The sequence below is a fragment of the Tauraco erythrolophus genome, chromosome 8 (assembly GCF_009769465.1).
Source record: "Tauraco erythrolophus isolate bTauEry1 chromosome 8, bTauEry1.pri, whole genome shotgun sequence".
Lineage (NCBI taxonomy): Eukaryota > Metazoa > Chordata > Aves > Musophagiformes > Musophagidae > Tauraco > Tauraco erythrolophus.
In genome coordinates this window covers 42,536,591-42,553,320 of record NC_141472.1, presented here as the reverse complement: position 1 = coordinate 42,553,320, position 16,730 = coordinate 42,536,591, and the positions used below count along the sequence as shown (strand labels likewise).

The 16,730-nt window shown below is 40.2% G+C and overlaps 1 protein-coding gene across 2 annotated transcripts in view; it reads right to left on the bottom strand.

The window, feature by feature from the left end:
* Positions 1–88: 88 nt before the first annotated feature.
* EPC2 (enhancer of polycomb 2) overlaps positions 89–16,730 on the bottom strand; it is a 50,260-nt gene continuing 33,618 nt past the window's right edge. For both annotated transcript variants that reach the window (XM_086615342.1, XM_086615343.1), the window contains 7 exons: positions 16,460–16,549; positions 13,880–14,025; positions 13,413–13,756; positions 6,875–7,011; positions 4,846–5,005; positions 2,790–3,123; positions 89–1,102 (listed from right to left, as the gene is read on the bottom strand). In XM_086615342.1, the coding sequence (XP_086471468.1) occupies positions 1,030–1,102; positions 2,790–3,123; positions 4,846–5,005; positions 6,875–7,011; positions 13,413–13,756; positions 13,880–14,025; positions 16,460–16,549 (1,284 nt within the window). In that variant the 3' untranslated portion in view covers positions 89–1,029. The remainder of the gene's footprint in view (positions 1,103–2,789; positions 3,124–4,845; positions 5,006–6,874; positions 7,012–13,412; positions 13,757–13,879; positions 14,026–16,459; positions 16,550–16,730) is intronic.

Sequence of the window (16,730 nt, the reverse complement as noted above, 5' to 3'; positions counted from 1 at the left end):
CCAACGCTTACAGTCAGACTTTTTCCAACCCGTTACTTGCCTTGTAGCCACAGGAAAACTCTCCAAAATTGAAAAGACAATCTTGCCACAACCCTCCCTCCCCCCCACCACCTGGGATGGCTCGATATCTAGACATCCAATAATTAATTATTGCAATGATATATAATGCAATACATACCTGGTAAAATATCCTTTATGTGGTGTGTTACAGTTTTAAAGCCGGTTAAAATACGCAGTCTTCAGATAAAATGTAATCAGTTGAAAATTTTCTCAGATCTGCACAATTTTATATGTGCTAGATGCATAATTTTCTTAGTCAGTTTTTTTTCCTGTGTAATTATTTTTTATAAACTGGTATTATAAATAGAAATATACATTCAAAATATATGGAAAAGTGAGTTACTACATTAAATTTGCATGTATCGATCCATCCCTTTCCCCTGCACAGTAATAGAAAATACTATTTTGCCTTGAACTTCATATTTGACAGTGAAATGCCACTAAAGTATTTACCAAAAAGTCCATCTAGTCAAATTGTGAAACAAAATGAACCAAGTGAAAACTTTACATTTTCTTTAGAAAAAAATTACAAGAATTTTGTTTCCTAGCTATGAATCTTTAACTTTTTTTTTTAGACACAAAGTTGGATTTATTTGTACAAGATACAAAATGTAAACATGGCAAAATAAATAGTTAAAACAAGTGATGCAGGATCCCATTTCATGCTCATGATCCCATTAAAGAATTATTTTTTAATCCATTCAGTTGCAAATTCAAGTGCAAAAGCATGATGATGAATATCTACTATTCAAGTAACAGAAATAATATTGATGATACAAATAAACTATTTTACAAGGTAGTGATTTTCCCAATTTTACAAAATGTACATTATATATCGACTTAACCCACGATATAACGATAGTCCGTTAGGTCCGTTTTAGGGCTCTGTGATCCACAGAGTGCTGTTTTGCATTCGGTTGGAATATCAACGACTACGCCACGGGCACAGGTTGAGACACTGGTTTGAGGTTATGTCACTTCCATGGCTACTGTTGTCTCTGCTATGCCATTCAAACCCAGTCGTTCTGGTTCGTGGTTCTCTCTGCAATCACAGAAACATTCCGTAGTTACAGGCGGAACAGGGCTGTTTCCTTACACAGTTTTAACAGTTTCTTACACACACTATGTGCTTTACGCAGCTGTTGCCTGGACCAGGGTGAAACCTTCACACATGCACTAGAAACAAATGCCAGCATTTAGTTTTAATCTAAGAACTGCCTTTAGCCCACCAACAGTGCAGCCCCTTCCACACGGTTACTGCATTTAACTGGAAACTACCAGCCCAAGTTACGGATAAGAGCACTACAGAGTCTCCTGAAGAAGCAAGACACACCATGACGACTCAGTATCCATTACCAATTCTTCTGTTAGTGAGCAAAACATTGTTCTCGCATCATTTTCCCCTTCCACCCCAATTCCGCTTTAGCACTAGGGCAAGAAATCTTTTTTTTTTTCCTAATTTATTATCATTGTCTGTAGAGAAGTCTAAGATCTATTCAGCCAAGGTCAGTTCTTTTCAGGGTGCTTGCTGACATGACTGGAGATGCCCTTCTGGCTTGAGGGAAATAAGAACTAAATGCATTAATGACCCGAAAGTATGCTGTAAGGCACAATGGCTAATTTTAAAATACTTTTTTCTCAATCTATGCAGTGACTAAATTATACATACGATTTTCCATCTCAAAACCCACTGTTGATTTGATCTCTCCAGAAGCACCACGAAAGAATCAGTAAGCTACATTTGCTAATATCCATTTTCCACTTTTCTAATTCATAAACAAACGTGATTTTTTTTTTTAGACATCCTACAATCCAGCAGAGACTTAAAACCAAGCCCAAATACTGTCATTTTCAGAAAACGTAGTCAACTGAAAGCTCCTGTCACTCCTGTGAAACATCTTTTATGCAGTGAAACTACGTAAGTATCCTGAAATAATACTGTTGCCATTCCATGAGAGTAAGTATCTGTCTTTACACTTAAGATGCAGGCTGGCACATATAGAATCATGGAATGGTTTGGGTTGGAAGGGACCTCAAAGATCATCCAGTTCCAGCCCCCCTGCCATGGGCAGGGACACCCTCCACTACACCAGCTTGCCCAAAGCCTCATCCAACCCGGCCTTGAACACTTCCAGGGATGGGGCAGCCACAACTTCTCTGGGCAACCTGTGCCAGTGCCTCACCACCCTCTGAATGAAAAATTTCTTCCTTAGATCTAATCTAAATCTGCCCTTTTCCAGTTTAAAGCCATTGCCCCTTGTCCTGTCACTACATGCCCTTGTAAAAAGGGTTTATTTTATATCTGGGTTTATTTTACATCAATATCTAACACTTATATCCACGTATATGTAAAATAGGTATGTGCCAGCCTGCATCTTACAACACAGGTACACAAAGGTGTGGAGAGTTTGACAAAATCTACCTGAAAGCGCTACACGAGAAGGGACAAGGGAAAACAGCTGACATGAAGCCACTTTAAACACAAAGAAAGTCTACCAAAACTACTGGTGCCTAAAATCAGTGCCAACTATTCGGGGGTTCATCTGCAAAAAGACAGTATTGCATCAGCTCTTATGGTGTGTCACGGCCACGCCGAAGATGCCACAGCTGGATGTTTTTGTGAGGAGTCTCTCAGAGTTGGAAGCAACACTTTTTAGTGCTCTAGTGCAGAGCTGGGCACATCCACAGAGACACTGATGTAGCACAAACATAACTTACAACGCACTTACCTTGCTATACTGCTGATGGCACTGCTAGGAGTTACCTTTGGCACCCTGTCCATACTGGCAGCAACTGTGGCGAGTTTTAAGGCTGTTGGCGACGGTGCTGAAGTCCGTGTATTGATATGCACATTGACTGGAGAAACAACGCTGACGTTGTTGAGGTGCACGGCGTTCGTCAGGCAAGAATTGTTCATGGGAAGCGTCTGAGGGCTGCTTGTACACAATGCTGGGATTAAGTGGTTTGTGGTGGTGTGGCCGACTGTCCTTACAAGCTGTACAGCTGAAATCCCTGGGCTGGATGATAAAGCCATGTTGGTGGAGTACAAAGTTCTAGAGGTTCCTGTCACAAAACAAATGTTGCTAATTAAAAACGTGCCATTCCTTATATTCAAAGCCAAAAGATTAACCTCAAGAGTAACGGTTTAAGTAAACGTGTCACTGGAATTGGGCAAGAATCTGTTTTTTAAAGATTCACAAAATGTAAAATTTAAGAAATATTTCTAGTTAACATTAAAAATACTTTATGGTTTTTTTCATTCACAAGAACATCAGAAAGTGAAAGAAGTTACTGTATGACAAAGAACTTTAACATTGCCCAACTTTGTACACCTTAGTTTAGGTGTCGTAAATTAATGGGGCAGCATTCCCCATAAAAGGAAACCGAATAGGGAACACCTCAGCTGGACAGCCTCAGAGACCCACTGCGGAGCCAAGTTCTGACGTTTCAAACCACCTCCTGCCTTGTTCTGCGGGCAACATAAAGAGGTTCTGGGGACCAGGCTCCCTCAAGGCAGCAAAACTAGGGCTCTGAGACTAAACAAGGGGAAAACTCCTTTCAGATTATGCTGCACTGGTCCGTTTGCACTCTTGATTGTGGGAAATTCCAGGTTTCACAGAGTATATTCAAGCCAGAGGTTCTCAAATTTCATCTTGGCATCCAACCCATTCACTGTTCTGATTTTCATCACCGGGGAACTAGATAGGTTTTCCCCTAGATTCCTATTCCTGAAAAAAAATTTGATTTCAGCTGATGTTTCCTCATTTACAAATCTTCCTACCCTAAGTAGGAACAGCTATTTTACATTGTTGCCACTTACAGCTTTAGAACAGTAACAGAAGTCTAGCTTTGTCTGCACAGTCTTTGCAATGGTTTTCCTTGATCCTAAAGCTGTGTACCACGTATCGGCATGTACACTACCCCTCAAAACATTACCCTCTCAGACATGATTGTAGAGAATTACACATAGATGTCTCTCTTTCCTGGAACTGTCCCAGCATATTGATTTTATTCAGTTGTGGGTTTTCTCCCCTCTATTAATTTCGTACTGTCATTAACCCAGCCTGGCAGAAGGTCTATAAAACTAATCACATCATTAGCTGTTAAAAAACCAAATTACTCAAAGCCTTGTATTTCTTCTGGCAGTCAAATTCCCAACACCACTTGTGTCTCAGCAACACAGCTGCTGCACCGGCCTGACTGGCATTACTGCCCTCTGGCAGCGGGGCGTCAGGAGAGGGGCAGGGGAAAGGCAGAGAATGCCAATGTCTACACTTGTGCCCGAATTTGGGGGGAATCCTGAGTGCAGTCACATCTGAAACCTTCAGTAACGTTAGAAGCACTGCAAGCAGTAGTTGATTAGTAGGTTTTTGTCTTAACAGGCAAGTGAGATAATGACCAAATAACGTAGCAGCAGCTTTTCTGTTTTCTTCTCCAAGTATCTAACACTGTTTTAAGCAATGGATTTTAATTACACAATCACACCGCTCTAAAAATGCTGTCACTTACACTTTTTATCATAACAGATTATTAAAAGATAAAAACCTAAAAAAGAAAACAGAAACAATGCTCCTCCAATGTAGAAGAGTATTTGGTAGCTTTATTACCACACTAACCTACATGCCATCGCACAACAGTATTTTGAAGAAAATATTTAAAACTATCACAACTCACACGCTTGATTTTTTTTTTTTTTTGCTTATTAAATGGCATTTTAGAAATCAGAAACAAGAGCAGTTGACATTCTCAGCTCACACTAGACCACGAGTTGTAAGAAATCATCACCTGAAGGCTGGACAACACCGTTAATATTGTTGTGGCTTGTGTTTTGTTCCTTCGTTACCTCGCTGCGACCAGGAGCAGGCGCACTAACCACTGCGGACGCAGCAAAGTGGGCGCTGGCGGAATCGAGTGTTTTTGACATACAGTCAGAGGTGCTGGAGCCCTGGGGGAACAAAAAAAAGATAAATATTTTTTTTTTCTTTAGAATTATCCAAGAACAAAAGGAAATACGTTAGGATTGCTGTAATGCAACATTACCAGCAAATAAATAAATAAATACATCTTCTAAATGTAACCTAATGCACGTAACATTAAACACTTCCATGTCACAAGTCTGATGAAAAGCTGAAAATTAGCGTCCAAATGACTGTTGAGTAGGTCCTGCCCAATTCAGTCAATGGCACATGCAGTTCTTAGCACAACAGATCACTTGCACAACGTGTTGTCCAGCCTGGAGAAGAGAAGGCTCCGGGGAAACCTTCCAGCAGCCTTCCAGCACCTAAAGGGGCTACATGGAAAGCTGGAGAGGGGCTTTGGACACAGGCGTGTAGTGACAGAACAAGGGGCAATGGCTTTAAACTGAAAGAGGGGGGATTTAGATTAGATCTAAGGAAGAAATTTTTCACTCTGAGGGTGGTGAGGCACTGGAACAGGTTGCCCAGAGAAGCTGGGCATTGGATGTGGATGCCCCACCCCTGGAAGTGTTCAAGACCAGGTTGGATGGGGCTTTGAGCAACCTGGTGTAGTGGAGGGTGTCCCTGCCCATGGCAGGGGGGTTGGAACTAGATGGTCTTTGAGGTCCCTTCCAACCCAAACCATTCCATGATTCTGTGTTTGAGAAGTTTCCTCTAAGCAAACAACTATGCCTTAAGTTTCCTTCTCTCCTCTGTCTCCAGGCAGCAAATACACTGCAACAGGAAGTCTAAGCAATTTTCAGTATTTATGGTAGATTCATTCTCATGGAGCAGTTTGTGCCACAGCACTCTGGAAGTACACATCCTTCTGTTAGCCCGGTTTCTCTGAAAGAAAGGCAAGCACTGCCAAGACACCTGAAACGGGTGAATGTATCAACCTGCAATTTCAATTTAGGTTAACTACAGAAAGTGACTTTCCATAGACATTCAAGAGTGTTTTAAAAATGCAAAATTCCTTCCTTCTATTTAAATATTCTGGTATTGTGTATTTACACTTTTCTAAGTGTAACCAGTAACCGCCAATACAGAACCCCTGATTAATCAAAGCGGAAAACACTGAGGGGAAAGGACGAACAGGACTGACAATTAGATCTAATATGCTCCAAGTAAAACAAGTTTTTCCTTATTTTCTAAGTAATAGACAACAGTAACAGCTTTTATATTTTCTAGGTAAAAAACCCACATAAAACTAAGCTCGACAGAAAAAACATTCTTCCCTTGCAAGGCATTGCAGAGGAAAAATGTGATTCTTTTAGCAGACAGAAGTAGTAACACCGGCAATGGGGAAAGGAATCTAATTAAATATGCAAAATGGCCTTTTTCCTCTCCGAAGCTACTCGCAGAACATCTGTTCATAACAGAAAACATTACTTCATAAAGAAGTTTCAATAAAGAAGTCTCTTCAGAGCACTTACCCAAAGGAGCATAAAACCAGTGAAAACAGTACGACTTGACAGAGCACTGGCTATTCTACACTGACCAACTCTGTGGATACGGCCAAGCATTAAAATATGACGTCTCTTACTCACCTTTTAAAATGCAGACATGATACACAACTTCTAAACAATACCAACAAACCCAACAGGTTTTAATGTTGAAAATTCAAATATTATCACATTCCACATAAAAAAATGAAAGTTATTTGTACTAGCTACAGGGTAAGTTGCCTTCCAGGTGCTACACAGCGAACTGGAAAAGCATCTTGACCAAAACCCATTCTACATTCATTCTGAAATTCGATGTATTTGCTCAGATGTTATATTTGGCTTATAAACGAGATGACATACGGTAAGCAAAAAGGAAGAGATCAGCATATGCCAACAGTTGAGGTGCATTACCTGTGCTTTCGGGTGCGTCTGTTGCGAGGAATGCTGAGATTGCTGTTTCTGCTGAAGCTGAGCGAGCTGTTGCCTCTGCATTTGAACTAACTGCTGTTGGTGTGTCTGAAACTGTTCCTCTGTGATACCCCCTGTTACTACAGAAAAGAAAGCGAAGCCAGTGTTAAACAGGCCTGCACAAAACCAATACATCTAACATGCAAAAGTGCACCCTGTTGGGTAAAGAGTGGTTGCAGACAACAGACACGGTGTTAGACGTGCAAAGATCCCCATCTATTCTTATGTAATGAGAGGTCTGCTAAATGGGTTTGGCGTGTTCTTTTAGCAGAGTCAATTTGTAACCGAAGAATTCAGAGCTTTTGCTGCTTTTAAGCAGTTTCTGTCTTTGGTGGTTTTCTCTCCAGCAGCTTTAAGCAAAGGCTTAAAGAAATTATTTTCCTGGTTTTCAGAAAACAAGCATGTCCTACATATCATGGCTGAGGAAGTAGTACACTGGGCTGAGCTGGGTGTCTTCTCTGTTTATTCCTGCACCACTCCTGCCTACAGCCCTTATTATAGCCTTTTTCTGCGACACCAGAACGAACCCCGTAGAGGAAGAATGTGTCTGGCATTTGAGAACACCTACTCCAACAGCACAACCAGAATTAACAGGTTTAAATAGTCTGTAGAGTTGTCGTGGTTTGACTCAGCTGGCAGCTCAACTCCACGCAGCCGCTCACTCGCCCTCCCGCACCCCCGGGAACGCAGAGAGAGTCGAAGGGGAAAAAGGAAAGAGACTCGCGAGTTGAGGTAAGAACAATTTAATAATTGAAATAAAGTAAAATTAAAAGTGATAATGATAAAAACATTAATAAAAATTATAATAATATATACAAACGAGTGATGCACAGTGCTGTTGCTCACCACCCACTGACCAATGCCCAGAGCAGACCCGACTAGCGATCCCAAAAGACAGAGATCCTGAAACTGCCATCCTGGGAGAGTGAGAGCTCCAAAGAGAGCGAGCCCCCTGACCCAGCCTTGCTTGTATACCAGACATGACATTGCATGATATGGAATATTCCATCGGCCAGTTTGGGCCTCAATCCTAAATCTAAATTCAAATCCTGAACTAGGAGTTGCGGGCCCTTTGTCCTGGCCGTGCTCTCCCAGCCTGTTGTGCTCCTGCGCACTGACAGAACACGGGAAGCTGAAAGGTCCTTGATGTCTCAGCACCAACCACAAACATCAGTGCGCTGTCAACATTCTTCTCATAACAAATCCTGTACTAAACCCAAAACACAGCTCTATCCTAGCTACTGAGAAGAAAACTAACTGTTCTAGTGGAAACCAGGACATCAGTTCCCTACCAACCCTCACTTCAAAGGACTACGAGCTAATACACCACGACAGAGCTGATCTCCAGGTCCAAAGCTGAGTAAATACCACAAAGCTCTGTTTATTTAGCAAATCCTGTTTGATCTTCTATTTCACACTTTTTTTTTTTTTACCTGAAGGAAATGCTTAAGTTACACCTGAACAGGATTTTCTCCACAAATTAATTTTTTTAGAAATGGAGTAAGAGTTTGAGTGTGACATAATACCTTTGTTTATTTATGAGAACCAGATTAATGCAACCCCAGTCATATCATACTGTGAACCAGTGAAGGGAATGGTGAAGTCAGAAAAGCTGTTCTCAATATTTTCTCCCTGAAAAACTGCATACTTGATAAACTGAAAATACTGGCAAGTGGTTCATGTTAAAACATGAGTTTTGTGCAGTCGATGCTAACCTGAGAACTAAGTTGTCTCTAGGAGGAAGGAAAAACAGAATCCATTTTTCAAAGATTCCCATTAATGACATTTCAGCAGTTCATTCTGAACTATATTTCTCAAAGACTGAAGCTGTCATTCCTCTCCAACACCTGGATTCTGCAGGAATATCTTACCAAGAGACACTGACTTAACATTAAAATATGAACTGATCCATCTTTCAGGGTCTGGCTCTTTTGTTTACTAGTTGTAATACTCACAGTTGGCCTGAAATTCCTTGCTGAATAAATACCAGAAGTTAAGACTGTGACTGTTTAGAAATTAGTACTGAAACAACTTCTCTACTGCTACATTATTAAAACAGGTTTTGTCCATGTTAGGAAGTCACTTAATCCACTGACGTATACAGTTACTCCTACTAGACTTGAGATTTTATTATCATTTCCAACATATTCTAAAATCAAATTTATTTCATATTTAGCTGTACTTTGTTCCTCTTGAAGATTCTATTACTACGAGCATTGAACTCGACGTTCAGTCAGCTAAACCTGCTAAGTTCCCTCACAACAGCCTCCCAAAACGTGCTGCATTACTAAAGGCAGCAGAGCCAAGAACAGCATTACGGAACATTACACATATATGTATTTCTATTTTTAAGTTCTGAGGTAATAAATTCCAGAACGTGTCTTTTGTTTTACAAAAAATGTTTTAGAACAAGTTTCTATGGTACAAAGAAATATCCAAATTGCATTTAGCTGTAATTAGCTATTATTTGTCTGCAGCACATTGGAATTCATCTAGGCTCAACACTTCATTCTGCTATGGACTGCAAAGACATAATACAGAAAGCAGCCTCTGTATCAGAGGATCATTAATTCAGCCTACACATCAATTCTGTGATTTCAGTCTCCCTTCTTTCTCGGTTTGACAGACCATAAAGCCACGAAACAACCACAGCACGGGGAAGACGACTGCAGTAACACAGTGCGTGCTTACTCTGCCTTTATACGTTTGAATTCCACTCAGTTCACCACCTCTTTGGCTTCTGCCCAATTGAACAACTGAAGGGTCCTGGAGAAAAACAGCAAACCTCTACAACATCCCCAGGTAGCCGTAAGGTGCCAGTGCAAGTTAAGTGCAAGTGTTCTAGACTTCTGATCAAAGATTCTATTTAGCACAATTTTACCATCCACTGTTGATAATCAGGATTTTCTATTTACCACAGCCTGACTGTACTGAAATACAACAACAGAACAGGGTAAAACATCAATGTGAAATCAAGCCTTCCGGGCTCCTCTTCTCCACAGTTTTGGTTTGGATTATTATGTCACTTCTCTTAGGATTTGAAGGTTTTAATCAAAAATCGTCTTTCAGGCTGCCCCAAAAGTGGCATTTCATTAATTACTCCTGCATGGTATTTAATTCTGGAAAAAAACCCAAACCTCTAAAAGGTAAAAGGTTGTTCCACAAGCAAAAGTCTTCAAATAAGCATAATGCCATCATCTGCAGCTGTCTCTTGCACCTAGCGTTGTGGTAACTAACCAGGTAACTCTTTGAGCAGGTCACTAGGACGGGCAGCTGGAGCAGACTGGAAGCCGAATGCCACGCACTGATGGCACTGCAAACTGCTGCAGATTTTGCCTAATGCCTACTTCTTACTTCAGTCCCCAAAATCAGCTGAGTTGCGCTCTAGGAATTCAGCAAGCAGGTTGTTACTTAGTTGTTGGAAGTAGTACCATCTACAAATTCCTGTTCACTTCCTTCCTCCATCATCTCTCCTGGTGATCCGCTGTATCCCTAGCTCATCGGTCGATCTCATTTTGGATTAAACAGACAATTCTTCTGGAGGGGTCACTGGCAAAGAGACCAGCTTACTTTTTCAGGTATAGTGTGTAAGACCACAAAAAGCTGACACAACTGATCAAAGGGATCAGATTGTTTCAGTAACTCTGTCTTCCTCAAGCTCAGTTTTCCCATTTGTGGTTCTTACAACATGAGCAAGAGAATAATTTAGCTTGAAACGTGGTTCTTTATTCATACACTGACGAGGCACGTTCAAGTAAAGACCAGTCACACATTTTAAGATAAGTCTTTCTTTCTTTCTGCGTGTACAACGTGTAGCATCTGAGGAAATACCGGAGTAAGAGTTGCTTTATTAACACGAGTGAAAAACATAATGCAGAGGGAACTTTAAGTATTCTTGTGAACCAAAGCAAGCAACTCCAAGTCGTCTCTAAACTAAAAGAAAAAAAAACAAACAAACAAGAAAAATCAGTTTAACTACTGTCACTGTTTCCTCCAGAGGTAGCTTTATGCTTACCACAGGTAAGTGCACTATAAAATCAACTGATTTTACCAACCATCTCCCAAATGTAATTACTGTAGTAAACGCAGTGATAGTACCTGTGCTCACTCAATGCACAACCAGCCTTTGACTCGTCCTTCTAAAATTTACTCACTATTTACTAAGGAGAACATCTAACCGCAGTGCTGCTGCTGGCTCAGTTATTTGGTGACAACTTCTGTTGTCTAATGCATCTGGTATTTTACCAGAGTTACGGGACCTGCTTTGTAATTTACATCTGGAAAGAAAAAGGTCTTTATAACCATAAATTTCCCTGCATGATGTACTTTGACTACTGAGTGATCTCTGTGCTCATCTAAACGTATCCTTCAGATTGTTTCTACGATTATATAACAGAAGTTCATCACTATTGCTCTACAAAGTGCCTTAGATGCATCAGATTCGGTTTTATGCATTTTTGTAGACATTTCTCTGTAGTCTCTCCCATCATGAAGATTTCTCTATCCTTTCCTTTGGTTCTCCCTCCCAAACAGTACAAATCCTGCAGCACATGAGTGCTAGTCCGCATGTATGTATCAAGTCTGTCATTAATTTGCCACGTAGCACCCGCTATTTGGGGTTTTTTGTTCTTGCTGATGTTATTACCTGAATGGGGAAGGGCTGACATTTTTTACTTACATATACACAGCTCCCTACCAAAACACAGGCCCCCTTCCCCGAATACACTGCCTAAACACTCTTCTCCATTTTGTTTTCTTACTCTGTGCCATCTTCCCTCTAGCCACCGGGATTCTCTTCCACTGCTGCAATCTTCATTTATACTAAAGCCAGGTATGGAGATTTCACAAATCTCTTCAACTTTCCTTTTCCCATTTCTTCATATACTATGAAAATCAGATCTATAAGCTTCCATCCCAGAATAGTCTCCTAGGTTTTTACGTAGACTCCACCCTCGGGAAAGAGAGGGAAGTCACCAGAGCAGAATTTGAAGCCTCAAAGTTTTACATCTAGCTAATCCTTAAATAATTGATTGCTATTTATTATATTATCATGAAAACTTATACGGAAAAAATAATCAACTTAACCTCTATCTTTTTAAGCAACATTCCTTACCTTGGTGCCATCATACTTTACTCATGCAAACAGAAATCTTGCAGCATTACTTGCTCTCGTTACAATAAAGAGCTACCAGCAAATTCTTCGTTGTTCCTTACAGCTTACAGTCCATGTTTCACATCCCTAACTCTGACAAATAGCACTCCTTTCTATTTTCTGCATTTGCTTTCACAAGACATCCCTTGACGCTTATCAATAATCCCATCATACAAAACTGCCCCTTTCTGCTACAGGTGCAACTCTCCAGCCCTTCAAGTTCCTTACAAAAAAAAAAATAATTATGCAAAATATGATCACAGCACATTATGTCTGCTCTCGTCATGCAGCAGAAAAACATTCTTGTGCAAATCTTTTCACGAGAGAGAGAACACCACAAAGGTTACAATGACTACATTGCAATTAAATATTCAGTGCTTATGTCAGTACTACACTGACGTTACTCAATAAGTTCATGCTCAGCCTTTTAAAACCGTAACAGAGAAAACCGCTTCCGTCTTCAAAAAATTTAATTTCTACACATGAATTCTAAAGGTATGTTACTGAAAATTAAATACCCAATCCTGCAACTGACTTGAAAAGACACTGACCATTCCACATCCACATAAAGTTAATTATGGAATTTAGAAACAGCCTAATATATTATCTAATTATCCTGTTTTACAATACCTAATTCTGTATATACACAATAGAGTAGGAAAATACTCAGATGCTTGTTGATACTTGGTACAGATCTCTCTTAGCATCTCTCAAATTGTTCGGCTTTTTAAGGAATCACATGTCCTTTCACAATTATAAAGCAGTCACAATGTTAAAACTTAAACAATTACAACTCCCAATAAACATGAAGCAAGTGATGAAAGACTGCTAACGTAAGCTGAAAGCAGTTTTTCCTTTTGGTGGCTTTTGTTCCAACTTTACTGCTTCTATACCCAAATTGCTAACAAAGGGTGTACAAAGATCAAAACCGTTGCGTATATTTTATATTCTTGTGAAGATATCACAAGAAATTTCCAACACGCTCCCCCCCCCCCCCCCAAATGGGTGAGTGGCTGTGGTGCTCCTCTGGAGCTATCCGGTCATAAAGCTGACCAGTAAGAAATGGCTTAAATACGTGCAGAATCCCTCCTTTGGATAATGCATGCTGAAGTCCAGCACTTTATCAAGACTCTCTTGAAACCACACTAACATCAGGAGGAAGAGGAACATTTGTGGAAAACTTCTGTCTATTCTAAGAAATACAAAATAATTAGCTTGACTCTTTGGTTTAGGTACGTGTCACTGCTGAAGACGTTACCAGTCCAGTCACAAGTAAAACCACTGGAATTCAGTATTTTAAGTTTCAGAAGAATTCAAATCCATGCCTACCTGATATGCCGTTCTTGCTGGTGTTCAATAAAGCTACAGATGCTGCAGAGACTCTTTTATTATTCACAGTCTGCCCTGGTTTCCTTGAGGTACATTCTTCGCTATCACTGTCCTGTAGATTTAGTAGCCTTGGCTGAAAACACTGCAGTCGACATGATCTGATATTGCTGAGTATTTCAGAAAGGGACAGTCTGTTTGCACAATGTTTACTGGAAGCATTGGTCCGTGAAAAATTAGAAGAAAAGTCTAAAGGCTGGGAAGAGCTTGAAAAACTGTTCAGCATTTCTGGGTCAATTTGTCTCAAGACAGGATCATGTTCTGTGGATATTCGGTCCATTATAACCCTGATTAAAGAGGATGAAAAGAGACGTTATTTTAACTCTCTTTCTAATACTTTCACCCTTTCTAATACTTTCTCTTTCTAATACTTTCAAGGAGAATGACAAGTAACAATAACGCGACTGTACCTTCCACCCCTGCCAATTCGTCTTCTTGCAAATCCTATACATCTTCTTGGAATTGTAAGGGTTGTAAGGCAATGCCTGAACCTCAGTTTGTCCAATTCTGCCAATTCGGAGTTTTCATACGAAGAATTAGTTTGGTCCAAACGAGGCTAGAAAGAAAAAAGAAAAGGTAATTTTGCACTCATTTAGAGCATATACTTTGGTTAGGTTACTACAAAGTGATTAGCACGCACAGGCCACAGCACAGAAAATGCTGAAAAAGCCCACAGAACTATCACTTGATTAATATGCTCAGATCATAAAAGAACTTGGAAGATTCTCTAAAAAAAAAATACATGAATTCATGAAACAGAAAATCCTCTTTGATTAGTCATAAATTAGACACCACAACCAAAACACAAAACAAGCCAGAAATCATTCACTCTACCAAGCAGCACATAAAACCGTCCTACTCGGACACAGGTCCATCCGGCTCAGTGCCCCCTGTCTGGTAACGGCTCTTTTGGTGATGCATAACAAGATATAAAACACTGGGAGCCACTTTTTTCTTCTTACAGTCTCTGAGCTTCAGGCTCTTTGAAGCCAAAGGGCTTCCTGCAGGCAAGGCTGCATCTTGACTATGTTTTGTAGTCAGCTGAAGGCCTATCCTTCTCAAAAATTTGTCTGATCCTGCTATAGCATAAAAGCTTTTGTCTGTAAAAATGAGTTCATGAAAAATAATTGATAGAAACACCTCAACACTGTAGGGATAACTCCAGTGCCAGGTCTCATGCTACAGAATACTTTTAGCACTTGTTGTGACAAAGGAAACACCAAGAAGGGCTGTTTCTTTACCGAGGATCCCATTGAGCCGCCAGCTGTGCAAAGTGACAACTCCCAACTCGGAGAGCCCGCAACCTAAGCGCACAGGTAACTTCAAAAGGGATTCCTAAATCTGCAGAGTAGTTTTACTCATGAAACACACCGCCGAAGGTAACAGACATTGGTCTGAATGGCCTTTGTTCCAATACACAGCATTCAAATACTGGATCTTGACTGTATTTGCCGTATCAACTTACCTTAGGGCATTTTTATTACTCCATGAATATCTTCGTTGCTGTTATTAACTCAAAACCGCGTAATTTTTACAAGCAGAAACGCTGTGTGCTGTCTGAAATGTCTTAGGTGACAAGTTAATAAATATTCATTAAAGTAATCAATTTTTGTGACCAGGCTAAACCTACAGCAACAGTAGTGCTGTAAATTCAATCAATTTATGTTAAGATTTAACCAAAACTCAAATGGCTTCAGTAGTTAAAAAAAAAAATTCTAAAAGGCCAACATGACAGCTGTTAAATAACCCGCTTCTAAACAGCAAGGGAAAAGTAACAAAAAATAATGAAAACACAAGTTTTCAGTCATCTCAATTTCTTTTGGCAAAGGAGTTAACTCACAGGCTAAGGAAAAAAAAGTAGGACAAATTCTAAGTGAGAGAGAAGCTTCAGCTTCAGAACCCTCGAAAAGGTGACTAGATAGCAATCAACAGGTAAAAAACCTCACCCAAACTGAACGAACAAGTTAAGAGGCCACACAACACAGCCAGTGGCAGAGACAAGTATATCTTGAGTAACCCACTAATACATCTCTAAAAGGAGCACAGCAATTAAAAATAAAGACATGTTCTTGGAAAGATGAAGCTGTCTGTGGTATTCTGGAAGTGACCACCACACAGGAGGACGCTGCAAGGCAGGGACAGGAGCGGGTGCCAGCACACACCTGACCTGCGCGAAGAACTTTCACTACAACTCGTGGGAGATGCCCATCTATAATTTGAGTATTCCGAGGGATGTGTGGGCTTCTGAAACAACCCACCTAGTGACTAAATGACTTCTCTGTAAGTGGCTTTGAAGGCTACACAACTATTTTGTCACGTAGCTTCATTCTTCCCATGGGAAACAAGCAAGGAAAAACCACCAGACCCATTATAGTGTTGTGTTGCCTTTCTTGGTCCTCTGGAGTCTAAAGCTCCCCATCTATAAGCACATGCTTGGTAAAAAATGTCACTGTCAGCGGTTCTGAGATGATGACAGGAAATCTATAATTAGTCTCTGTCCTCTACAGAATCCTGCAATAGCAACCTAGTGTTTTTCAATAGTTTGCACTGATTTCAAAAGCAAATTTTTACTTAACTACATGAAAAAAGTCCTCAGTAGATAAACCCCTCTGCTTCAATAGCAGCCCTGGTAGGATCTCTCAGCAGGTCTGAGAACTGGGACAACTGGTATCTAACTCTAATGAGCTCTACAAGCTGGGAAGAAAGGACGCGCTAGAAAACTGAAGGGGACAAAAAAAAAATCTCCCTTCTTAGCAGTGGCTGAATTGGTCTACAGACAACACATTATGTTACCTTCAGGTAATGACAGAGGAATAGTACAATGAGAATAATTCTTGCAAAGATGGAAAATGACTGTCTTTGGATTCACCAAATCAAAGCTTTCACAGTGAAAGTGGGAAGAGAAGAACTATTACATTCGCACTACGCCAATCTAAACTAAAAAAAGTGACAAGCACCACCACTCTAAATCCAACAGCAGAGAGTCTTACAGCATAATACTGGCATCCTGCTCTTCTCCTGAAAGCACAAGGTCCATCAGGATCATTTTCTTCTTCTGCTTCAGATACTGGTGAGGGTACCTGGAACAGAGAGCAAAGTCATTCTTCAACTGTCATGTTTAGATAAGGCAATTTTATTTATTTAGTATACAAACTTATATTTATATAATATGAACTGCCATGTTTATATATTAAAATCAAGCTTCTCTGAAGCATAGCTGAGAGGATGAAAACAAACTCACAGTTTATGCAACCATCTTTT